The sequence below is a fragment of the Centrocercus urophasianus genome, unplaced genomic scaffold (assembly GCF_019232065.1).
Source record: "Centrocercus urophasianus isolate 14NV4802_14NV808 unplaced genomic scaffold, USGS_Curo_1.0 seq_10, whole genome shotgun sequence".
NCBI classification, from domain to species: Eukaryota; Metazoa; Chordata; class Aves; order Galliformes; family Phasianidae; genus Centrocercus; species Centrocercus urophasianus.
The window spans coordinates 93,645,586-93,671,609 of NW_024884142.1; the positions used below are offsets into that span (position 1 = coordinate 93,645,586).

General features: G+C 42.9%; 1 protein-coding gene across 1 annotated transcript; it reads left to right on the forward strand.

Moving 5' to 3' along the window:
- CAPN14 (calpain 14) lies at positions 1-24,388 on the forward strand. The gene is given in 21 exon segments (XM_042822171.1): positions 1-49; positions 3,558-3,891; positions 6,308-6,377; positions 7,298-7,416; positions 7,997-8,133; positions 9,280-9,454; positions 10,135-10,200; positions 11,459-11,544; positions 12,793-12,867; positions 13,509-13,672; positions 14,368-14,543; positions 17,240-17,445; positions 17,968-18,004; positions 18,819-18,881; positions 19,890-19,947; positions 21,425-21,489; positions 21,931-21,999; positions 22,113-22,191; positions 23,181-23,297; positions 23,970-24,025; positions 24,327-24,388. Coding segments are annotated over 20 exon segments (2,076 nt in total). The 5' UTR covers positions 1-49; positions 3,558-3,660; the 3' UTR covers positions 24,354-24,388.
- Positions 24,389-26,024: the final 1,636 nt, after the last annotated feature.

A 26,024-nucleotide genomic window follows, 5' to 3' on the forward strand; every position in this document is an offset into this window, starting at 1 on the left:
ACTGCCAGTGGAACAATTATCCTTCGCTGTGAGGACACACCTGGAGAAGGTAGGACATCAAATGCCAAGTGCTACATCTAGAGCTCTGGTGCTAGCATTATTGACCAGTATCCATGTGGGTGGCAGAGTTAGGATGTTCCAAGGGGTTGAAAGAAGTAGAACTCTGTCACTGCTTGCCAGAGGCATGGTGCTGAGAGGAAGCTGTCCTCCAGGATCAAAAGTGTGTATTAGTTACATGATGCTGCTAGCCACACTGAACAACAGCTGCTGCTGTACTTTTCTATGGAAGTGTTAAAGGCAAAGGCAGAAAGTCCATGTCAGCAAACATGAGAATAATGGGTGCAATATAAAGCAACTAAATGAGCTGGGTCAGCTGCTCTGCATGTTACAGTTACAGAGCTTCTGCCTGCCAAATGGTTGGGAACGCAGGCTGGTGTTGCAGCTAACCAAGATTTTGTTCACCTTTCTGCTCTCAGCTTTGCTGTTTATAGAAAATTTTTCTGATATTTGGCCATAGAAGTTAAATGTTTCTTCTGATGTTCAGCTGAAGTTGTGGGCAGTCAGGATCTCTAGTAGTTAGGATGATTATGAATGTGGGTGTTGTAACCTTAAGTGCTAAAGAACAGATCCCAAGTAAATGGGAAATTTGTGTTCCCACTGATTTTTACAGAGCTTGGACAATCTTCAGAGTAAAGAATATATCTTTTAAATTCTCAGCCAGAGTCTTTAAAAGTGTTTATTCAGGGAGGTATTGGCTGAAGCTCTGAATGCCGTCCAGGCATATTCCCTATAGGCTTATTGTTAACTTCAGTGGGAGACTCTGGGGCAGGTTCCCTGCGTGGCCTTGAAAATCTCAGTGCCGGAAGATGTTCATGACCTTTTGGACCAAGAATCTAAGCACTGGAAATTCAGGGCAAGGCTCTCCACCTAACAGTGATTTCATTTATTTTGTGAGAAAACACACGTACGTACGTCTTCTCAGGATATTGTTGTTTGCTAACGCACCCACGAGAAAAACAGGAGTCAGCGTTGAGTTTTTGTTTCTGAAATACACTACGGTGTTTAATTAAAGACTCGAGGTTGTACCTGCAAGTGCAATTTTCGTAACGTATGTTAAGAGACTAACAAACATTACAGTATTGGAATACAGTCACTTGTTCGTTTTGACTGTTTATTTGTCTACTTCTGTTGTATTACAAGAATGGCTGTGAAAGGTGGCCTGGCATCATTTGTTCTGCTCACCCTAAAATGTACTATTTTGCATGCAAACATTTGTTTTATTCCACACAGGAGTAGATCCATATAGATACTTGTTCATGAAATCAAGGGAGCTGGACAATGTTGTCCAAGATTAATCCTCTCTTAGAGAAAGAGGCTCTCGGGGAATCCTTTGATGGTCCAGTTACTTGTACTGAAAGGGAAGAATTTTCTGTGGCTTCTTTAGGCTTTAAATTTAAGATTGAGGAATTAGGCCACTTCATGGCATCTAACATGATGAGCAGGAGAGCACAGGATGCTAATTTAGTGGAAAGAGGTGCATCAGATGGCAAATGTGCTGACAAGGGTAACATGCAAAGAATAGAGGATCAAATCCATCCAGCCTGCACGTTCACAGCTTCCATCTACAGATTTTAACCTGTCTGCTATGCTTGGCTCCTTTCCACTAGAAATCATAATGACTGGAAGAGACATGCACAGACTACTCTCCATCCACACCAGAAGACAGTGGGGTGCACTGATTGCTGACAGTCTAGTTCAGTAGCATTGCTGAGTAGAGTGCAGGTGATGTATTGTCATATACAGCTGTGTCTGGCTCCTGCTCATACACTGAGCAGGTCAAACAGCAGGCAGACGAAGATTTCCAGATAATTTGGGAAAGAGTTCAAAGCAATACAGCTGCAGGTAGAATCAGATGGGAGGTTTTCAAACTGCCCCACCAACTCAACGTAAAGTTACAGTTATGGCTGCTGACTCAGCTTCTTGGGAATAAGGCTGTACGTTCAGGAGATTTAAACCTCCAGTTTTGAAAGCATTTTCTTTTTCATACTGTTTTTTAGTTTCAAAGCCTATTTAAAAGTTTTGTTGCTTTTCAAATAAAAATCAGACAGGTGTGAACTGATGAAAGTGTCTCAATGATTTGGTCAAGTATTGAGGAAGTTCAGCACACACAATAATCAGTTCTCAGATACTTGCTTTTCCACATAGCTCTGAGTATTTCAATTAGTCACCAATTCTTCTCCTGTAGAACAGCAGAATGAGAATTTCTGCTTCATACGTGAAGACTGAACACAGTTGGGTCTCCAAACTATTTTTCTTGCATTAAATCTGTGTCTCTGTCCATTCTTCATATTCTTGTAGTTGTGAAGGTCAGTGACTGCAAAAAAGACAAGGTTTGGAGGGAGAGGTGATAGAGAAAAAGTAGAGAAGTTGTTAGGCACTTACATCCTAGGTTTGAAATGTACCATGATAATGTCCAGTGGGAAACTGAATTTTTGTTTCCAATTTTTGTTTCATCATTTGAAGATTTTTCTTTCATTTGCCCTTGAGAAGCAAGCCTTCTAGATCAATTGCAGAACAGTTTTGAAACAACTGAGGAGGGCTCTGTGCGGGAGGACAGTGTAAGCCGTGTTTGTTTGGTTTCACACAGGGAATGCTGGTGACCTACAACTTTAATGAGAGTAACAATCAATGGTTCCTAATTGAGATCAGTTTCCTAGTGTGCCTGAGGCAGTGACTTGCAGTCTCATAAGAGAAGTGAAGGCTTCCAAATACTGTCAGTTCAGCATGGGAACCGTTTGTTGAACTTAGTAGCAGGATAAATTTTTTCAGTCAACCTTGTTACTGTTTATGGGCATGATTTGTCTTCTGAGTTTCTTAATCATTTTTTCTTTCTCCATGCAAAAGATGCTCACCACTTGTAGCAAAAGGTGATGGCTGCTAATCTTTAGCGTGAGGCATGAAAAATGGGTTGTGAGATCACTTTTTGCTGTTTTCAATGGAAAGATGAGAAACATCTGTCTTGAATGTTCCAAGAAAAAAAAATCTCAGTATGCAGTTTCATGTGTGAATCTGTGGTCATCAGCAAGATGGAATGTGATCTCTTGGGGATGATTGTATCATTTTTCAGAGTGAGGCAAAGAGGGCAATGACTATTGGAGGGTTTTGAGTAACTGGCTTTGTAATGCTTAATGCGTTCCATGTTTTGTTAGCTTTTGGTTTGTCTTAATGTTTTTCCTGCTTAGGGAGGGGAAATATCCACATGCCAGAATGTCATTCATGTTTTAGCATGTTATGAAAACACCCTGGAAAGCCTAGAATAGTCTGGAGAGAGACTCGGAATAGCTGTGTGGATAGCTTTGAAGCCCAGGTAAAAGTCAACTGGTAACTCATTTTGACATAAATTTGCAGAATGGAAAGCCTTGAAAGCACAGTGACAGATATCAGATTAGAATCAGAGGTGGGCCCACTCCTATGAGTGCCATCCCCCTCTGCTGGTTAAAGAAAAATGTTATAAGCCGAGATTCAATTTACTTTTTACATTTATTTTAATGATCCAGAACTCTTCTGGAGAAGACATTCCTCATCCCAGTATACAAGGAATTTCTAACAGGACTGAGCAGGGCAAGGTCCCTGTAAGCTCCTCAGAGGAAGAATATCGCCATGCCTTTGTTGCCATGCCTGAAAAAAAAGAAGTCACCTGGGTCTTTGGGAAAGAATATCTTTCAAAAACACAGCCCACCTGTCCAGCAGAACTACCAGGCCTTGCTGGAGACGTGCTTGAAGAATAAACAACTGTTCACTGATGAGAGTTTCCCTGCTGACATCAGCTCTATTGGAATGGGAGCAATACTGAAGAAACTCCCCCGAAATGTACAGTGGAAGAGGCCACATGTAAGTGATTTTTAGTGAATATTCTCATGTAAGAGAATGATCAGAGTTGATAGACAGCAAGTAGCGATAACATCAAGTGGACTTGCTCCTAGACTTCGAGTGCCTTAATGCCTTCAGAAGTGATACTTAATTGTAGCAGCTGTCATTTCAGAAGTTTGTGTACATATAGTTTCATAATTGCCTTTAAAGCATTTATTGCCAGAAATCATAACCAACTTTATTCAGTTTTTATCCAGTAACACTTAGAGCAGGCAGGGAAAGCAAATGAAGGGGGTGAGTGGAAGCTGGTGCCCTTGGAGCAAGTAGCACGCTGGCAGATGTGATGATTCTGTGGAGATTCTGTGATGTCAGTTCTCGTGGTGACAGCCTCTCTCCCCAAAATTGAGAATCTTAATGCTTTAGAAGATTTCTGAATTTTCAGTCCATTCTTAGCCTTTGGCCCCCATCCCTTGGACCACGTACTGTTACAATGCTGAAAGCTGTTACTTTCCTAGGCAGTGGCAGATGCCTTATCCTCTTGCTGGTCTGTGCTTTTTCTCTTTTATTTTCTTTTTCTTTTTTTTTTTCCCCTCTTTCTTAACTGTTTAGTCTGTTCTCTACTGTATTTGTGCACTGTTTCCCAGCTCTCAAGGTTGAGCTTCTGCCAGTAACTGATCATCAGTGGGTTGTTTTCAGTTCTGAAGCTTCTGCACTTTACTTGTGCTCATATTTCCAAGGTCCTTGCTGCTTGCTACCCCACGCTTAAACAGAATGAACAAGACTCCTGGGACCAAGCTGTGATCCCAGAGCAAGTTCCCATAACAAATTGATAACAAGCCTTGCTGGCCAAGACGGGGTTCTGGCACAGTTAGAGAAGGCCTATTACCTCTAGCCTATTACTAGCAGTGGCAATTCTGTTCTTAATGAGTCATCGAGGAGCACACTGATACTCTGATCTTCCTAAAAGCACTCATCTGGGAGATTCAGTCTCCTTGGAGGTCTGCAGGTAATAGCACATAGCATCTCCTAGTGAAGTTATTTTCTAGCCGTCAGATTTTGTTAAATTTAACCAATTTCTTAGAAGGGACACGTTTCTGCAAAACTCAAGAAAATCAGCAGGGAAGTAGAGGAACTTTTCAAAAACAAGCAGGAGGTCTTGGAAACAGCAGCCCTGGTTCTCAGGGTTTCATACGTAATTCCATCGCACAGATAGTCTGTATTGTCAGGATCTGGCAGAGCACAAATGCCATGCTTAGGGGCCTGAGCTGGACTCTGAGGGTGAGACAGCTCTATCAGCATAAATGTACTTGAAAGGGAAGGTGATACAGGTCCTGGTCTCTGCAAAGCTCTTCAGGTCTGTAATTCTTTATCTCCACTCCAGCGGAATGGCATTGAAACTTCATCTTTCTCTCAGTCCACTCTAAAGCTACTCTAAAGCTTCCTGAAGAAGAAGGTTGCCATTTGCTCTGATGCCAAACTTAGCTCAGCAAAGACTCTCTGAGGAAGGGTGCTGTGTATCCTTCAGTCCCTAGGCTGCAGAAGAAATGCTGAGATTGTGCTATTTGGCCTTCAGCCTTGTAGCTTGCTGTATCTATGCCTGATGGCCTGCAAAATGATGAACATCGAAATTCACCACGGATGGGAGCTGGTGTCTAATTACTGTAGCAGCCTTTTCAGGATTTGCCATTTCTCTGCTGCTGCCTGAAGAGATAGCCAGCAGTGTGAAAATAAACTTGAGCAATCTGTGGGTCATAAGAGCAAAACGAAAGTTTGGCACTTAAGTTATTGAGTTGTGCCCAGAGGCATTTGTGAGAAGAAAAGACTAACAGCATAATTTCTTTCTGGATGGTTAGTCAAGAATCATGTTCTTGTCACATCACCAGAAACTTCCCTAGCAGATATATGTTAGTCTGTAGCTTGATTGTCAGTCAAATCATGGTGACATCAGCTATATTAGCTGAAAGTTTAACAGTTTCTGCTCTGCCACTGTAGCCTCTTTTGCTGAAACTTGTCAGCAATTATAGAGGAGGTGGGCTGACAGGTCTGAAGGGTTGTCTCCTTACAGAAATATTTGTGAATAACCATACTGATGAGTCTGAGCAGTGCTAGTTTATCTCTGGGACTGTATTTGGTGTAGGCAAAATTTGGTGTGCCTAGGCTTGTGTCAGAGTAGCCTGGGTACCTGACAACACTGGCATTACATCTGAACTAGAATAATGTCTTCTGGGAGAAAGCTACCTTAATTATTCTGAAATCAGGCAGAGGGAGTGTTTTTGTCATATATCCATGAGTTTTTTACATTCCAAATGATGAACTCATTGCATCTCTCATCTCATGAGATTGCAGCTCTGCAGACAAAGTTCTTGACTTCGAGCTAAAATAGCTCATGTTAGTAACTTGGCTGTCTTCCTCTTCTCTTTGGCCATGTGCTTCCCAGGCTTTGCACAGAACTCCAGTATTTTATGCTGCAAACAGAAAGCAACTTGACCTCTGCCAAGGATCAGTGGGTAAGGAAAAATTCCTTTGTATAAATATGTAAGTGGCTTTATACAAAATAACATTTTATGTGGGATTTTGACTGAATCAAACTGGGACAGAATAGGTGTACATGCCTATGTTGCTTCGCTTAGCATGGTGTGGTTTAAGCAATCATTAAGGAGGGACAGGCTCAGTAAAAACCTGGCAAGTGTCAGGGTGGAATTTGAAGTGTGACAGTTATCTCCACAAGCTGAAATTGCTGCTCACTTTGTTGCTTTTGAGCCTGCTGCTATTGCAATGGGAAATTACTGTGTGCATTTAGTGGTCTTTAGCAGTGCTACTTGACAACTGAGCAGAGACCACAGAAGCAGGAAAATCTGAGATTTCTGCTATCTCCATACCTAAGAGCTGGAGAGAATGCATTCTCTTCTCAGCTTTGAAGTTGAAAAAATCATTTTTATACCACGTTACCTGAGAAGGATATATTAGCATCTGCAAGACAGGGCAGGACTGAATTAATTTTTATTGAGTGCTATAAGCTCTTAAACACAAGGTACAGCTTTGCCTGGGAGATCCACTGGAAATAATTCTCCTCTTCTGAAGTTAGTATTTTCAAAGAAAAAAGGAAAGGTTTTGTAATAGTGTGTTTGTACAAAAATATGTAATGCCAGTAAAAAACAGAATGTTTACACTGACAGCTACTTCTTTTTAAATTTGTCATTGAACCAAACAATATCTAAAGGAAAAGGTCATGGGAGGACAATAATAAAACAATCACGGTTTAATTAAATAAAGCACGCTTCTGGTCTAATTTTCTGTGTATTGTTCATTATAATTTTAAAGACATTAGCACAACAGCTCTTCTTCTAGGATCTTCATGGAGCTCCTGAACTTGGCTGACAGGTCTTGCTTTTCAGCCAACCGCATGTGTCCGTTTGTCTTGGCACAGGGAACTGCTGGTTCCTGGCTGCTCTGCAAGCCCTAACATTCCACCAGGACATCTTAGCTGCAGTCGTGCCACAAAACCAGAGCTTTGAGAGGAAATATGCTGGCATTTTCCACTTCCGGGTATGTTTGCTCCACAGGAGCGAGGGAGGTCTTCAGAAATCCCCTGTCATGCTTTATGTCAAATCCTTGGATTATTTCTACAGGGTTTCCCTTGACCAAGGGCAAGCAGCCAGGGGGTGTCCTGGCCTGGAAGGCCACAAAGCAATGCAGGAAGGGGGTTAACTTGTCTGAGGATGTGTCTCAGTTGTCTCTTCTCCTCAGCTGGGTCCTATCCAATATTTTATCAAGACAAATGTCTCCACATAGCAGCAGCAGTCATAAAGGCCCTGAGTTTTTACTCTGCTCTTGCTGCAGCTCTGCCACCCCACAATTGGGAACGCCTTCCCTGAAAGCTCAACTGTTCCTCATTTCCCTATTTAATCCCTCTTTTACTCCTGACTCACACTTTGTTTTCTCCTTTGTCTGGGTAAGGCTGATGAGTGGAATCTTTGGGTGAGTCAGCACCTCCCACTGATCTCGTACAGTCCATAACCCAAGGCAGCTCATCCTGAGCCTGCAGCTAAGCAATCCTGCCTTTGCCCTTGCTTTGAAGGGAGGTTCCTTCTGAGGAAAATATCAGTTCATTCCTTTCCCCTGACAGTTCTGGCACTTTGGTGAATGGGTTGACGTGGTGGTTGATGATCGCCTGCCGGTGAACGAGGCGGGAGAGCTGGTCTTTGTTTCTTCAGTCTATAAGAATGTGTTCTGGGGAGCCCTTCTGGAGAAGGCGTATGCTAAGTAAGTGACTCATTCTAAGTTATTAAAATAGTCTCTCTGAAATATGTTGGCTTGTGCTGTGCAGTTTGTACTTGTTTATAAATGCATCTCCTGGGCCTTGCCACATTTGGAGTGTAGTAAATGGTTCTCATCTTTCTATTTCTAAAGAGTAAAATTCCCATTGCAGTAGCTCTTGCCAATTCAGGCCCTTGAGTATAAATCCAAAGGTTTAGGATATGAAATGTAAACAAACGTATGCTAGGGGATTATTCCCAAAGTGGTTCCTTATATAGTGGGTTGGCCAAGATGATGCCTTCTTTGCAAACACTGCAGAGGAATGGAAGGCCAAAGATAGAGATTTTCAAAGGTAAATGATTGCTGATGCCCCTCTTGATCTATTACCAGTTTGAGAAACCTCCAAGGAGTTTCATTTTGGGAGTCTGTTGATGAGTTCTACTTTCGCCTTGATAAAGGTTCCTTCTCTGAGATATTACAAAGCCTTCAACTTGTTAAAGCATTCGACAAGTCACATGGCATACTGAAAATATTGGCTTCTCTCTTTGGGTTGTTTTGTCTAGGGTGGTTTATTGGGACTAAGAAGAAGGCAACAACTCATAACTGATGGAGTTTGTTATTCTTGGGTTAAAATAATCTGAGCTGTGAAAAATAAGCAGAGCAGGAAAAAATCTAGCTCGTACTGAGAAAAAGATCATCCAGAAGGAGAGAAAGCTCAGCTATATTCATTTGGTTGTAGCACTAGAACAAAAAGAGAAAGTTACTCTTCAGTAGTGAAGAAAATCAGATTGGAAGCTGAACTGTTAAGGAGTATCAGATATGGTACGTTGTCTGGTGAGATATTCAGGCAAAATTTGCTAAGGCTGAATTATCAAAAAAGCAGTGATGGGCATATTCTTGGTACTGCTTAGTGAGGAGATCAGTAATGAGTGAAGCAGTTCTTTTCAGCCTATGGCCAGTCTTGGGCACGCCAAATATTTCCCCAACATTACACATGAATTACAGCATATTTAAAAAACAAACAAACAAACAAACAAACAAAACGAATCTAAACCTTCATACCCCTTATTATATGCTTTCATTGGCACATACCTCTCAACCTATTGTCTGTGGCTATAAACCCAAGAGTATACTGATGTCTTTGTTTGCTAGACTTTACGGCTCCTATGAAGATCTACAGATTGGGCAAGTTTCAGAAGCCTTGGTGGATTTCACAGGTGGCATTAATATAAGGATCAAGCTTCCAGCAGCTCCTCCTGATCTGTGGGATATCCTGACAAGAGCAACCTACGGCAGATCTCTCATGTGCTGTCAGACACAGTTAGGGGTGAGACTAATGGTTTCACAGCTACAAGACTTTCCAGTCAAGTTTTCCTCTGCTCAGCCAGACGCTGTGATTCCTAGAAAGAAAGCTGACACCTATGACTTGCTGTAGAAATCATGTTCTTAAGCATAAAGATTGTTCTTAAGGTTCCTATTGTGTGTAGGATCCTCCCTATTGTGCTTTATCTATCAAAAAGTCTCTATTGAATAAAGACCTGTCATTTTTCAATTTTTATTAAACAGTTATTCCATTTTTGCAGATGGTGACTCTCAAAAGCAAATGGAGAATGGTTTGAAAGGGGACAAAATAAATCTGATCTCCTAATAGCCACATTTTTCCTAAGAGCCATACTTTGCTGTATGTTTGGAATTGGGAGCGTAATCACCGAAGTTCCCTCATAAATTGTGGATCATTGGCTAGATCCACAGCTTACTCTCTCACTTCTAAAAGTCCAAGTTAGGTTTTCATTTGCAGAACACTAGGGTTTTCCAATAGCTGTAGTATTAGCATGAGGTTTGGGTGCCACGATTTGAACTCGTGTTCTGAACTACTACCCTCTCCATTTGCTTTTGACAGTCACTGCTTACACGGGTGTATGTTTCTGGTATTGGTATAAGCCTGTTGTGTAGGTAGGTTTGAAATAAAAGGCTTATTTTCCTTCAGTTTCTCTTCCCCGCATACAGGCAACAAAGGTCTTGAGGAATGGACTTGTTGCTGGCCATGCTTACACAGTAACTGGTATTAGAAAGGTAAGAATAGTCCTAATATCCTGGGTCACGACTTCTTTGGATTTCAGAATTTTTGTTGCAAACTTCGGTTAAGCCATCCCTCATGGCAGCCATGTTATCTTCTTAATATTCTCTTAGTCCAAGGTTAAAAGAGATGGGATTTGGTAAAGATTCACTTTCAAGTATGTCTGGTTTAATATGTGATCTTCACAATGGTTATAGATCAGCATATCTCTAAGAGTGGGAATGAGCCACAGGGCTTCACTGAGTGCATCACTTACAAATGGCATTTGTGTATGCTGGGAGGATGAGCTGAAACCTGCTCAGGGTAGAAGGCCTTCCTCTGCAGTCAGGACAGGACCCATAGAAGAGAAAAGGTAATTGAATACAAGGGCCAAAACATGGAAAACTAGAAAAGGAGATGCGCCTGAGAGAAGGGAACCAAACAGGGCTCCTGTACAGAGTAGCAGATGGACCCCACTGATTTGTGTAAGTGTTGTGGGGAATGCCCTAAAGATATCTGCCTAATAGAATGGGACAGTAAAATAATAGATCCTAAGGAGCCCAGCTCAAGCTGGATTCATGGCAGACTCCTCTTGTCCAGCTTCAAAAACAGATTGACAAGGATTTCCTGAGACTTCGGACAGTGGTATGGATGTGGGGAAGGCAGTGTTTAGCATTTCTTCAATAGGTGCTTGGAAAGCTGTAAGAAAGGCTGGATGCTGCATGCCTGTGTCTCCCAGACAGAGCAGGAAAGTTTTAAGTACAAGGCTTCATTATTGATGTGTCTGTCAGTTTGGCTAGCTGTGCTCATGGGATGAAGGGACAGGCAGGAGTTGGAGACCAGCTGAGCTTGTTGGTATGATCTGAAGTCAGCTATTCTGCTGTATGCTGCTATCTTAACTCCTAGTAAACCTGCCTCCCCTTTCTCCCACCACAGCATTTAAGTTCAAGAGGCAGTGCTCTGTATGGCCACCCCATAGGCATAGTCTCCCATGGCACTGTGATAGGATTTAGCTTCACAGTAGTACAGTTCTGCTTCCACGAAACCACAAAATGAACAGATGTTGGAAAGGAGGATCAAGCCTCCAAATTAGGAATCTGTGAGGTCTCTGGTTTCACTTAGAAAAGATAAGATAAAGCATCTTAATTTCTTCATGCTTTCATTCAGAGTTGTATGTTTGTAGTTTTTATTATCATGCTTGTTAGGATCTGTGATATCAAAAAGATGACAACTGCTGAGATGTTGGCAAGCATAGTGTTGTTGTATGTTCTGCAGGTGACCTGCCAATATGGACCAGAAAACCTAGTGAGACTAAGAAATCCATGGGGGAAAATTGAATGGAATGGAGACTGGAGTGACAGGTGGGCTTGAAAAAATGGAAGGTTTGATGCTCAATGTGAGGGAAAGTTTCTTAGAGGAAGGATGCTGCCATCTTCAGACTCAAATTAGGAGCATTCAGGTCTATAGCTGTTGCTTGCCCAGGCCCTCTGGTTTCAAAACAATGATTTAAGAGATTTATGTTTCTCCAACAGTCAGTGCTTGTGTAGATGGCCTCACTTCACACATGCAGCTTCAACACGCAGCTTCAATCGTAGGACTTGATTCTGCTTTTCGATTCTTTGAAGTGCCAGAGGAAACATACTTGGAAATCAGATGCTGTATGCGTTGCTGTGATCTAGATGATGTGTAAAGTGACAGATTTTAGCTTAACAATTCAGGAGGCTTTAAACAGGATATTTAAGGGCACTCAGCCCTTTATCACAAGTGGGACCAGGCCAAGACCTCCGTGTGCTGCAAAGTGTTGGAGTTGGGTGACTGAAGGAGTCCTTCATCCTGGCTGCTTGGGGAAGCATGTAATTATTGAGGCAAATGGGCCATATATTTAATCTGCCTTGATTTTTTTTATGTGAAAGACGGTGGTTTATATTCCAGACCATGAGCAACCATAGACTTCTAGCCCGATTCCCTAGGAATGAGAGTATGTTCCTTCTGTCCCAACTTTTTTTTCATTTGCTGCACAAGCCCCATTTGCTGAGGCGTGGGGATGGGGAGAGAGGAGATGAGCACAGAGAGGTGTTGGGAATATGAGTGACTTTCACCTTGTCTGCAGAGCAGTACTTTCTCTGCGTGTCTGCCACATAATGACAACGTACCAGATGTTGCTGGTGTGAGAGCATAATGAACAGCATACCATAGGCTTGCCTTTTAAATTACTCCCAGCTGCCTTTTTTGCTGTCCTTTTCGTTCATCTGTTATGCCAATCACTCTTCCCATTATGTCTCTTTTGACAGAAAATTAAACAGCAACACAGGTCTAGGTATTTTTATTTTAACTACTAGGAATCTGTGTGTGCAAGTGAATGGACCAGCTGATGGAAGTGGAGCCTTTCTACTGGAGAGAACTGGAATTGTTTAGCTGTCTCATACACACTGTATACTTGTGGAGGGTCTGAAAGAGCTGAAGGCACAGGGGGCCTGTGTTCAGCAAGGGTTAAACATGGAGGTCTGTGGGGACAAGGGTTTTGGCATCCTTTTATAGAGGAGACTTGTGTTTTCTGTGTTGAATCTCAGGCTGCATTTACTTAGTTATTCCATACTTTCTGCCCTCAGCTCTTACAAGTGGGAGTTGCTGAGCCCAAAGGAGAGAATTTTGCTAAGGAAAAAGAAGGAAGATGGAGAGTTCTGGTAACAGCTCTGTCTTGCCTATCCTCTCTCTGATAGTAGCTCAGGGGCTGCGTCTGCAGACAAAGCAGTGCTTTGTTTTTTCTCCTTATGCCAGCTAATTCATGGTATATGTGACCTGTTTTCTAACAGACCTGGCTTGCTTGCTTTCCATCTCTGCTTGATTATGTGAGAGGCAGTGCTGTTCTTAAAAAAGGCAGGAATGAGGGAGAAGTGGGGCAGTGCCAGATCTCCTAGGGCTGCTGGGAGACACGGCGACTTTCAAGAGCTGTTGTCTTACCTCTTATTTTTGAGATAACTTAGGAAACTCCTGCTTGTTTTGCTTGTCGTTTCTCTACAGCTTGTGCCACGAGGTGGCAATGTTGTCACTCGTGTAATTTCACGGCGGTCCCTTTGGTGGCAATATTACTTCAATCTCTGCCGCTGTGTTTTGCGTAAACTTGAGTCGTGCGTTTGCTACTGATAGATGCTGCTGTTGGAGCAGATGCTTTCTTCTTTACTACATAATAAAATTTGAGCATTACCATATGTAACACAGAATGGCGTGGCTTTGAAGTTCCCTGCACTCTTTCCTTTTCTTTTAGTGAGCCATATGGATTAAACTAAACTGCTGACAAGATGTCTTTTGGCACTCTTTTTCCCAGGATGTCTCTGCAAGATTTTAAGATTCATTTTGTAGACGTTGTGATCTGTAAATTAACTCCAGACCTGGTGAGCCAGGAAGATGGGAAAAAATGGATGTATTCCCTGAAGAATGGGAGATGGGTTAAAGGAAGCACAGCAGGAGGAAGTCTGGGATTCTCCAAGGGTGAGGGGTGCTTAGTGCTCTTTTGGGTGCTCTGTTGTGTGACTCTTCTTTGTTGACTCAATTATTAGCACCCTCATACTCCATAACACAAATTTGACAACAGAACGTTCTCTTATTTCTTAACTCACCACACAAGCATCAGAAATAAGCAGCTAAAGAACGTTGTCTAGTTTCTGCCATCACAGAAGTTGCATTACTTGCAAACACAGGGCAGAAGGCTGGTTATGATATGAAATAAACTGCAGGAGTCTTAGGATGAGTTGCCAGTCAGCGTCTTTGGAGCATTAGACTTGTCTGTTAAAATTTGCTCTGTGGAGAGCATGAGGATGCAGTATTTTAAGTAAACTGATTAGGAGACACAGAGGCTCAGAAGCCTTCTGGAAGCAGGTTAGGTGGGTTCTGAAGTCAGTTATCCCATATATAGTATATGGTAGAGGAATAATCATACATTTATAAACAAATTTTAGCAGCAGTTGGGCAGAAATGAAGCTCCTTGGTCCTGAGCTTTCCTTCAGTCTTATAGGAATTTTACCACTAAACTTGTAAACTGCACCCTAAGATCAAAGCCCAGTGAATTCTGGAGGCCCAGACAACTTGGGATTCATTCAGTCTGAGCGCAGGCATCAAATGGGAAGCTAGCAATCAATCTTGAGGTGGAAAATAATGTCTAAATGTTTTTCTTTTTTACTTCTTAGGCATGTTTTGGATGAACCCCCAGTACTGGTTGAATATTTTAGCCAGTGAAGACAGTAAGAGAAACCTGGGCTCCTGCAATGTGGTTATATCCCTGATGCAGAAACACAGTAGCAAACACCGGAACCGAGCTCCTCACCTCTTCATTGGCTTTTCACTCTACAAGGTGTGAAGTATAGTAGGTTCCCTATGTATCCAGGAATAAGTAGCTGTCACTAGGAGGAGCGAGAGCTTCCCCAACCAATTTTCTGCTTATCTGAGGGTCTTGCAGAACCCCCATCTTACTTTGAATGGAGCTAGAAGTTTTGTTGCTGCTATGAGGTTGAAGTTGATGACCAGCTGCACCTGCATAGCTGCTCCCCACCACAGATACAGCCTTGCTGTACGTGTGACTAAGAGGTCCCTGTGTGACACATCCTCTGTTTGTTTTCTCCCTGCAGGTGACCCTACAGGTGAGTGCTTTGTCACCTCTTCTGGATGTTTGCTGAGAGACCTGTTCTGACAGCATTGAAGGTGTTGTGTTTGCCTTTGTTTTTTTTGGCCGACAGCTAGTGGCAGTGTATTCAAGCTCACTGGGGTGTTACAGTAAGTCACTATTAATGCAGAACTATCAACCTACTCTTTTGAAGAGTAGCCACGTCAGGAGGTCTCAGTGGTCTTGAAAAGGGTCATTAGTTGCTTAGCATCTGCACTAGGTCTTTGAAGGTGTTGAAAGTGGCATCGCGTTTATTGGATCAGCAGTATTCGTCTCACCATTGTGGGCTGTTATTCAAGTCCTTAGCTGTGTTTGAGCTGGGCTTGCTGCAACTCTCAGAGGAGGCAGTATCACCTTTTTGCTGCCTCCCAGTCTTGAGGCAGGAACTGAGCCTGTATCCCATGTAGGCCAGGGATCTTGTAGGATAGCTCAGCTTCCTTCCTACCTGAGGATGTTCTGGAGCTGACGCTGCAGGTGTTTGCTGCTTTGTCCTGCCATATTTCCAGTATTTTCTCTTAAAAGGACCTTTTTTGATCTAAGAAAAAGTTCTGGAAGGTAAACTCTGTTGTATGTCCCAGTTTTTAACCAAATCTCAGAGGATTATTCACAACGGAAAGGTTTAATGTCTTTTATCTTGAAAGGGTACGCTTTCCCTTAAATTACTACTCAGAATACCACTTAAGTTAGAATTTCTTTGAATTTGAGCTGGCAAAGTACTAGTTGGGCTACGATCAGAGCAGTGCAGTTGTATTCCAAGTTACTCTATTTCTAGCATGGTAATCATGAGGTAAGAATCCACTCCTTTCTGACTTAAATGTTTTGGGCACTCTCAGGGTTGCAAGAGAATTAAATTTCCTGACAGAGGGAGCCTGAGCATAGCTCTAGCATGCTGCTGTGCTGTACCCGGGGGGAGCTGGTGGCAGCCAGGTGTTTAATTTCAAATTTGTAGTGGTTGCTAAGATCAATATAGAGAGACTGCAAACTGAGAGCATCTAAGGACACTCCAAGGAACATTGTGAATTCTGGAGCATGTCTGAAATGCTTGTATGCCAGTGCATGCAGGAGGCAGTGGATGCTTCAGTCCTTTCCCGGGGCTAAGATATGGTTGGTATCGGTGAGACTTGTTGGGCTGAGTCCCACATCTCAAGTGCTGAGTGGGAAGGCTACCAGCTCTTCAGTAGGGTAGGCAGGGCAGAAGAGGTGGTGATGTTGCTCTGTATATAAGGGAGAGATTAGGCATACAGCCCATGCCTTTGGGATGACATGGTAGAGAGTCTTTGGGTGAGGATGAAGGGGATGGATGGCAAAGCCGTTATCATTGTGGATGTCCACTACTGTACACTCACCCAGGGTGGTGGCATGAATGAGCCGTTCTATAGACAAGTAGGGGAAATCCTGGAATCAATTGCCCGTGTCCTTACGGGAGACTTGAACTTCCCAGACATAAACTGAGACTATTGTGACCAGCGAGTCTGGGAAATTCCTAAGAACATGTTGAAAATAAGTTATTTTTACAAATTATGAGTGAGCCAGCTAGGAAAGGTGTCCTGTGAAATCTGTTGCTTGAGAATAGGGAAGGCCTTGTAGGAGAGGTGACAGTAGGTGGCTGTCTTGGCCACAGTGATCGTGAATTAGTTGAGTTCAAAATTGTAGGTACTGGCCGTGGAAGAGGAATGGCGTCTCCATTACTAGGTGGGGAGTAAAATGGCTAAATGTAAAGAATGGCCAAGACTGGAAGGGGACAGTGGTCTTTGCTGGCGGGGATATTTACTTGGCATTCCACTAGGCCCCCAGTGTTATTAATCTCATTTATAATGTTGCTTAGATAAATACTTCATCCATCCTTCTTTTGTAGAAAAGTGCCTGTGGAGTGAAACATCTGTAAGAGCCAAGAATGACAAGTAGTTCGTTGACACAGGCTAGGGATTAGGTTGCTCTTGCACTACATTCAGATCCCAAGTGCTCTGCTACTCGATACCTAGTGCAAAGAACAAACTGAGCACAGAGTGCATGGTACTTAGGAGATAAGGGGAGTGCTCTGGATTGTGAGGAGCAGTCTCTAGAGCATTTCCTGCCTGCAGTCTTTTCTGCCAGTATGCAAATTACTTCAGCAGTAACTTAAAGTGGCAGAAGCCACATCTTTTCCCACTCCTTGCTCTGTTCCTTGCAAGTAGTATTACTATGTTGATAAGGTTGGAGGAAGCTCCATTCTTTGTCATTTTAATATTGGGCGGGTTGGATGAAGATAGTCTGATGGACCCTCTTAGCTGCTTTTGCTGTAGAGATATCTGAGATCTGAAGGCAAGCAGCCTCTGTGCCATGCCCTTGGATTCCCTGTGTGTCTTTTGTTCCATTGTTCAGCTGGAACAGAACACATTTAGTCTGTATTTCTTCCCTAGCAAGAGGAAATCAATCAAAAGCTGTCTCCAGCATTCTTCACCCGGCACCAGCCTGTGAACAAGCGCCAGGTGTTCCTTGATGAACGGGAAGTGACTTGTGACTTCCACCTGGAGCCTGGTGTCTATGTGATTGTGCCATCCACTCTGGAGCCTCAGCAGGAGTCTGAATTCATTCTACGTGTCTTTTCCAGGAAGCACGTCCTTCGGTGAGATGCTGCTGCCCCTCTGTCAGCACCCAGTTCTCTTGCATGGTGGGACAATCTGGACTTTCTAGCCTAGCGGGGCATCATAAGGGCTGAAGCATGCAGCACAGTGCCTCTTGGAAAGCCTGATTCTCTCCCAGCTCAGGATGCTCAGTGCCTGAAGTGTTGCTTTTTGGTCTTGTCCTTTTGAGAAGCATTGAGCTAAGCCCACAGAAATGATTCTTAAAGCATGCTTATGTTTAAGAGTGGAGAAGCACAACACTTAAATGCACCGTAGATTTGACAGAGGTCTCTGCTCATAGTGCTGGAGGTGTTGTATCCTGCTTTGGAGACTTTGAATGCCAACAGCCACTGGAGAGCCATATAGGCATGGTGGGCTTACTCTAGTGCAGCTGTTACACTGGAGAAAATACATATGGCACAGCAGTGGCATGGGGTCTGTAGCTGGGGGTAGGGAATGCCACTTGTGATCGAGACAAACAACTCTGCAATGTCTCCTTAATGTCTTCTCTTTCACATCCCCAGGGAAATGGGTGGGAACACCAGTTTCGTCCTCTCCAAGGTGAGTGGATATAGGGGGAGTAGAAGGACCATGGTTTCAGCTCTTGGATGTTTGTTTTTTCCTGTCTCTCTGAACTATGAAAAGGGAGAGTGAGAATGTAAGTGTTCATGTTGCAGCACTTTACAAATTGTGGCTTGGGTTTACGGGCGGATTCTTGGACCTTGTGAACAATCAAGGCAAATTTTTAGACACCATTTTAGTTGCTGTTTCACAGCTGTTCTTTTTTTCTTTCATTGACACAATCTTACTCTACAGTCTTTCCTGTTCACAGCTTTTGGAAAACTTCTTGTATTCCTCCCCACTTCTTTCATGCCTTGACAGGCTTGAAGACATTGTGGAATCAGAATGTGATCCCCCTATCACAATACAGTGATGCATAGGTTGTTTTAAGAAGAGCTAGTCTCAGTGGCCAAAAATGTGTGAATGTATTTTGAGCTGAGAGGGTTTATAGCATAGTCCATTCCCTTGGCATAAACAGGGCCGTTCCTTCTTTTGTCCCTTCCATTCTCCTAAACGTATATATTCTCTCCTTGGCAGGGATTGAACTCTACCCTTTTTCTTCTTTCACAGCTTGGAGTGGAAGAGAAATGTTTTTCTACACTGTTATCTGAAATTTTATTTCCAAGAGTTAGTATTTCTATGGGTATGAGTTGCATTAGTGATGTAACACTGATTGCAGTGGTGAGGGGAAGATGAGAAACATGGGAGGAGAGCAGAGTTCTGGAAAAGCATCTTTAAATAACTATATCTTGAATGGCCACGTTTTTCTTCCTTAAGTGCTTTTATTTAATTTATTTTATTTTATGTCCTGAAGGAAATTGTTGATAGGTATGAAGGCAAGATCTGGGAGGATTTCTTCACAAAACATTTTGAACAGGTAGGTGAGTGCATGCACCACCAGGGGAAGCAGAGTTACTGTGTAGTTCTGTGATAGCAAAAACATCTAACTGTGCAAGGCATGTTTGGATATAGAAGCATGGGGGCAGAGAGAGGCTATGAAGGCTGGGCTACTATGTGTACAGTGCTGATTTCAAGCAGCAGTTTTGACCACAAAGCTTTAGGAATATGTTAACACTGAGACAGGCAAACTCCTGGAACTTACTGCTATGGGACACTGTGGATGTGACAGTATCAACACGCTCCAAAGGCATTAGCAAACTGATGGAAAGCAGATCCATAAACAGATACTAGAGGGCTAAGCATGTATGTACCCTCTGACATCTTTATTTCAACAGCCATGGGTGCCAGAGAAATGAGAATAGAGTGTGGATGCTGATCAGACTTGCATGCTCTCCTTAAGCATAAACTCCTGTCCTCAGTATCAGGGACAGATCAGTGGGATGCGTTAACCAATCCTACTGTATTGGGAATTTCTGCTCTCACTGGGGAAAGTCAGTTGTTAGAAGGCAACACACCCTGAGAAACCGAGACATGTTCCTACTCCTTCATCCCACGTTGATAGCAGCAACCATGCTTTTAGAGCAGAAATACAGTTCTCCTTTCAGAAGGGGTGGCTACGTTTATTCGGTAGCATACCCTGCATTTAGCAAGCACATTTTCTCCAAAACATATTAGGGTTTCTGTTAGCAATATTTTGACAGGAGCTTTTCCTGACAAGAAGCAAATGCTTTTGCTTCTTGAACATGTAGAATTTTGATTCTGAGAGTGGTGTGGCTTTCAGATGTGCCCTGAGAACTTAGCCAGGAGCAGACTGCAGCTCCTGCAGGCTGAGAATCTTGTCGTATTCAAAGGAAGCCTTTCCTATTGATTTTCACAGTGACGGGAGTGGGGCCAGAAAATTGGGATTTAAGATGAGACATGCTGGGAAGACAAAAGAGGGAGAAAAGAGATTTAGTGATTAAAGTAATTCTCTTTTGTATCACAGAATCCTGAAATAAATGCTGTTCAGCTCCAGAGGATCCTGAATAATGTATCTTGGAGACGTAAGTGCTGAGAAATAATTTTTCTGTGATGCAAACCTTTCTAGAGAAAATCTTCAGCTTCAGTATCTGAAAATGAAGATATTGTGAGCAGATTCAAACTCTGAATCTGATCTCTAAACCCAGCATGACCTCAGTATTGATTCTGAAACCATCTCTTGTTTCATCCTGTGCTACCACAGTGTTGGCAGTGCCTCTGCTAGAAAGTGAGCCTGCAGCAGTAGGCAGCTGTACAGTGCAAGGGAATTTATCTTTATCTTGATGGACATAGTTCATATCTGCTTGCTTACTTTCTGTGCTTACTATGCTTGCTTACTTTCTGTGTGTGCACAGGACTGTTCCTTGCTGTGTCTTTGTGTTTGGGAGACAGATAGCCTGTCTTACTCATGTTTGGGGCTGTCTTTGTCCTGAGGTCTGTGACACCTGCTCTGTGCCGGTAGCAGTTCAGCAGTGGCTGCTTCCCCTGAGCAGCAGTAATGGTGTTACAGATACAGTGATGGATCCAGTCTCCTTTCCCAGTTTCTTCAGTGGTACCAACCCATGCACAACACAAAAATACACCATTCAGCCATTATGGGCAACAAGATGAATAAGAGTCTGATGTGGTGACAATTTGTGGTGACTTAGATCTGCCCTCTTTTCTGCAGAGGTGTACTAAGATAGCTCTTCTGTCTTGGCAAAGTGACCCATCAGGCCCTGCCTTATCCGTGAGAAGACTGTGTTGAACAGTCTATTTTTTGTGTGTGATCAAGGTTAAGACATGAAAAATGTTACAGTACTTGATTCATATTTAATAAACAGGGATATTAACAAGATTAAAACATCTTCACTTTCTGCAGAGAAGGCACTGGTGAGTTATGGTTCTGTCTCTTGCTCCTGGAAGTCTGCATATGATATAAAGTCACAATTTGGAGTGAGATTAGAGTCTCTTTCTGCTACTCTTCATTTAATTTATGTATGAACCAGGAATGCTAAGCTTAGATGCAGTGTCATGTTTTTTGGTGATGTCTGTACTTTTAATCATATTAACAGAGCTGGCAGTGCCTCTGCAAGAGAGGGAAGGAAGGATGCTTAGCATGAGGCAGGGAGAGCAAGAGAGAGATGTTTAGTGCAAGGGCTTCAATTAATGTGCAGTACAACTCCCAGAGCTCTTCAGGTCAAGTGGCTTTGCTCGTGATCCTGCAGTTTGGCATTACAGGTTTGGAAGTCCTTTCTTTAATACTGGAGACAGCATGCTATGTTTTACTTTGCATTACATGCCTGCAGGGAGCTCACGTTGGGTTTTGTGAGACTAGTAGAATCCATCCTGTTGCATCGTATTTTGATCATCATAAATGATGTGTCTTCTCAAGCGGCTGAGAAGTTACACAAGGGCTTTGGGGCCCGAGCCATCTCAAATGAGAACAAATTTTGTCAGAGTCCATTTTCCTTAGTGATATTCAATGCGCTCTCAAAACAGTCTTTTTTTCATCCTCTCCAGATTTTTGGAGTTTTCACCTGAATTTCAGTCTGGACGCCTGCCAGAGTATCCTGGCACTCCTGGATGTATCCTCCTTAGCATGAATGATACTTCTGGCTTATTAAATACTCACTGGAGCATTATGTCTTAGGGCAGATTTACTGTCACTTTGGTTTCTTAATGACTGGAACATGGCCATGCTTTTTGAACTTCTCATCTTCCATAATAACACTTCAGTTGTAGCAGAATGGGATAGGTTTGAGAAAGGGTTATTTCCTGCAGCTTCTGATAGCAGCAGCCAGGCTTCCATTGATTGTAGTGGGAGGAGAATCAAGTCTATGAGCTAAAGTGTGTTGGCTAAGAAGTTGTTATCTTCTTCATATTAAAACTGTGTGAATAATATTACAGTGACTATGAATTTTCAGTCAGTGTTCTTTTTCTTATTTTGTATTATTATTTGTATTTAGTTTTATGTAATGTACATTCTCTCATGTTTAAGATATTCTGACCTTAATTACTCCATGAAGCTGAATGCCACTGGCACGCTGAGTATCCAGGAGTTCCGAGTCCTGTGGAAAAGGCTGCTTTTCTACATGGTATAGCAATCATTTCTGTGTACCACTGCAATATTCTTCTACTCACAGTGCCTTTGTTGTCCTCTGCTGTTGTTTAAATATTTGGCTTTTGTTTGTTTTCTTGTTTCCACCAGGAGGTTTTCCAGAAAAGAGACACTAACAGATCAGGAAAGCTAGACCTGGTAGAACTGCGTGCAGCTGTACAGGAGACAGGTGTGTGCCACAGCACATCTTGGTGAGGCTCATCCTCTTCCTCAAAAAGGGAAAAATTTGAGCAGGAAAAAATCTGGACTTGTTGGCAGAGCCCAGAGGGGAGTGGGAATTATCGTAGGCTGCATGGTCTTAGCCATCTCTGCTTCCCTTTTTAGCTAGGTAAAAATATCTGACAAGTATTTTGCTGTGTGGTAGACTGCTTAATCTTTGCCTTTATCTTTGGCATTGTACTGATGACATGTCAGGGACTGAATCTGGAAGTCTGGGACTTGCACAGAGGCAATACCAGTGCCAAGCTTCACTAGTACACCGTCTTGAGCTTAAAATAGAAATGAAGAACATACACAAAGGTTCACATACTTGGGCCAAGGTCTGTTGTGCTCTCCATACTTTGAGTGGGGGTTGGCGCTCAGTCTTTTACCTCCTTTTGCAGTTTTAGAGCTTAAATGTCACTCATCTTTTTGACGTGTGGCTCACCCTGTTCATCTGAGTCAACGAAAGCACAGTTAAAAACCCATACAGACCTCTACTAAAGCAAATTAAACTACCAGGCCACAAGTAGGAAAATATTCCTAGCAAATTCCCTGCAAATGCTGCTTGACATGCTTTCTTTATCAGCTTCCTCTGGATTTTCTTTTTCATTGCCTCTCCTACCCTCTTAAACGCAGCTGCTGTTACTGCCTTCCATTCACTCATGAGTGAATGATGCCCGTTTGTGTTTTATTACAGCTCTAACAGGAACAGGAGTATAGGTGACCAGATTTGACCCCGTTAGAGTTTGAAAGAGCTGTCTGTACCTGAGGGGTTGGTTTGGGCTCGTTAGCACTTGATAAACGTAGGGGAGGTTTGAAAAAGCAAATGACTGGGAAAGGGACTGAGATCAATGAGTCATGTACACCCAGAAGCATGCACATTTAGCTGCCCACAACTGGGAGTTGCCTTCTCGTAATGCTTTTCATGTTTTTATTATTTTTCCCCCTCTCCTGCAGGCATTTCACTCAGCAATGAAGTCTGTAATTTGATGGCAATCAGATATGGTGATCCTGACTTGAAGATCAGCTTTGAGAGCTTCATGTGTTTCATGCTTCGAGTAGAGATCATGGGAGGTGAGGCTCATGCTATGCAACTGGCCAGGGAAAGCTCTGCTGCCCAGCTAAGCCCTGGCCCTTCCAAAACTGTTCCAGCTGGCAGAACCTAAGTGAAAATGGAAGGGTTGGGTTTCTTCTCAGAATACATGGAGGAATTCGTTTAAAGCAAGGGACAGAGGAAATTGAGCTCTATACCTTTTTGCCAGTCTTTTTCTACAGAAATCAAGACTGTGTGTATCAGAGTGATTTAGCTCCCTGCAGAGAGTAGCCCTGCACCAGTCTCTATAGGAGGCAAGGAAATTACAGATGGAAGCTGCTTATTTTCCATGTACCTTTGGTTGGACTAATTGTGGTGGTGAGACAGGTGATACTTTTGTCTGTGAGCTCATGCTATGGACACCTCCCATGTGTCTGAAACTGGAGCTTGTGAGGCTTGGGACAGTGTGCTTTTGGAAATACGACAGCAGCATCTGAAGAGACAAGTAGATGGACAGAAAGTAACGTGCCTGTCTTTATTCAGGATTCCTGGTGTTCCAGTGCTCAGGACCTTCCAGTGAAAATGGGGGCTTACGTTCATCTGTGGATACATTATAAACTCATTCTTATCAAGTCTTTCCTAGGACAAGGGGTCACAGGTAGTGCTGATCTCTTGGCTGTCAGGTTAATGCTCCTCACTTCCTTTTTTCACAGAGGCCTTTCGCAACTTGACACAAGATGGTAAAGGGATATACCTGCGGGAATCTGAGGTAAAGCCTGTTCCTCACTGACAAATGCAGCTTCTTTCATTGCAAGCAGCACTGTATGGTTTGTTCTCCAGCCTTGAAAAAGGTATCTCTATCTGATCACTTAAAGAGTAGGTTAGAAACAAAAAGGAACACAGGCTCTTAAGTCCTGTGCCTCCCTGTGGCTTCTACTCCTTCTAAAGATAAAAAAAAAAAAAAAAAAAAAAAAAAACCTCCAATATTCTATAGTTTGGTTCAGTTCTGGATATCACAGGGCACTCTTAGGAATGGGTGAGTTTATCCTACTTTCCTCATTATTTTACAGTGGATGATGATGACACTGTATTCTTGAAGGAGTGCTGCAAAGGAGGGGACAGCAAGACCTGTACTGCAATAAGGAAGGCTGCTTTTTATCAACTTGCTGTGTACGTTGGAATCTGGGCTCTTCCCTGCAGTTTACCTCATAAGAAGTCTTCCCCCTCAAGCAGACTTGACCTACCAACCACAGACTTGTTGCACTGCTATTTTTCTAACGAATAAGTTTGAGTCCTATTGCACTTCAGCCAACCCTTCTGAGAAGAAACTGCTGGATGCCAACCGCTGTGATTGCGCCATGGAGCATCATGGCTGAGTTCTAGGAATTACCTATTTAATGCTAATGTTACTCTGTTACTGTTATAATTTGGCTCTTGCTGTGACAGTATCCAAAGGCTGTGCTTGACGATGGAGCTTTATTGGGGCAAGTAACTCTGAATCTAGGAAAGAAACAGCCCCTGCCTGAAGTGTCTTGTCATCTAATAGAGAAAATCCAAATTCTGTAGTTGCTTGGCCCATGATAGAGAGCTGGAGTCTATGTGCTTGTTGGGGCAAGGGGTTGGGGAACTCTTCCTTGGCCATGACTTGGAAAGATCATTTGCAAGCATTCAGACCATATCCTTTGCTTTCATGCATCAGCATAGCTCTACTGATGTGAACCTAAGGTGATCTGACCAGTTTGTGGACCAAGCCTTTAGCTCTTAGTTGAGATGGAGCTTGTGATACTTGCAGATTTAGTTCAGAGCAGGGGGTTCTTTCCATGAGTTGAAAAGCAAATCACTGGAGGCTGGCAGGGAATAGATGTTCACTGTAGCATAATACAGGAGCAGTCTGGCAAAGAGACTGGTAAACCATTTGGATGTTTGTTGCTTTTTTTCATGAAGCAGAATGATAGAATGTTTACGTGTGAGTCATTAAGTGATTCAGGAACATACAGGCTGTAGTGTTAGAGAACATACTTGAGGCTATTCCCACCAAACTGTGTTGGAGTTAGTTGATGCATCTCTATGTAGGACCCTTCTTCATTGTGCACTTGTGCACAGTCTCCTTAGACCACTGAATGCAACAGGGCTCCAGCAGGAATGACTATCTAATGGAAGAAGATACTGTAGTGCCTTTGTAGGAAGGAGTTGTAACAAGTTTGCATAGGCTTATGCCTATGCATGAGCCTGAGCTCAGGGATGTGCTTCCTACTGCACGGAGGCCTCTGCAACAAGTGTATTTAGAGAGAAACTCCATTGTGTACGTGTTCTCAATCAGGAGGCATTAAACAGCACTAACAACAGTGTGCTCTTTATTCACCAGAACAACCTGTTCCTACGAGTATTATTTTCATGCTCTTTTTGTGAGAAAACTGTTAGAACCAGAAAAATAGCTGTATTTTTTGCTGTTTATAACATGACGTATTTATCAGTTATTGTGCTGTGTTATTGTGTGTCACTGGAGCTCAAGGGTTCAGAACTGTGGGCATAACAAGTCAGAAGGAGCAGGGTCATCCAGGATCCTTAAGCAGATGTCATGGTGCTGTCATCCTACCGAGCTCCCAGAGAGACTATTTCAGCTGCCCCTGTTACAAAGCATGTGCCCTCTCCCAGTTGCCATGCCTCTGTTCCCTTTTGTGACTTGCAGCTGAACACAATGGAGCAAACTAAATAAGCCTGATTTAATTTGCACTCAACTCAGTGGGTGATGTTATAAACACTGATTT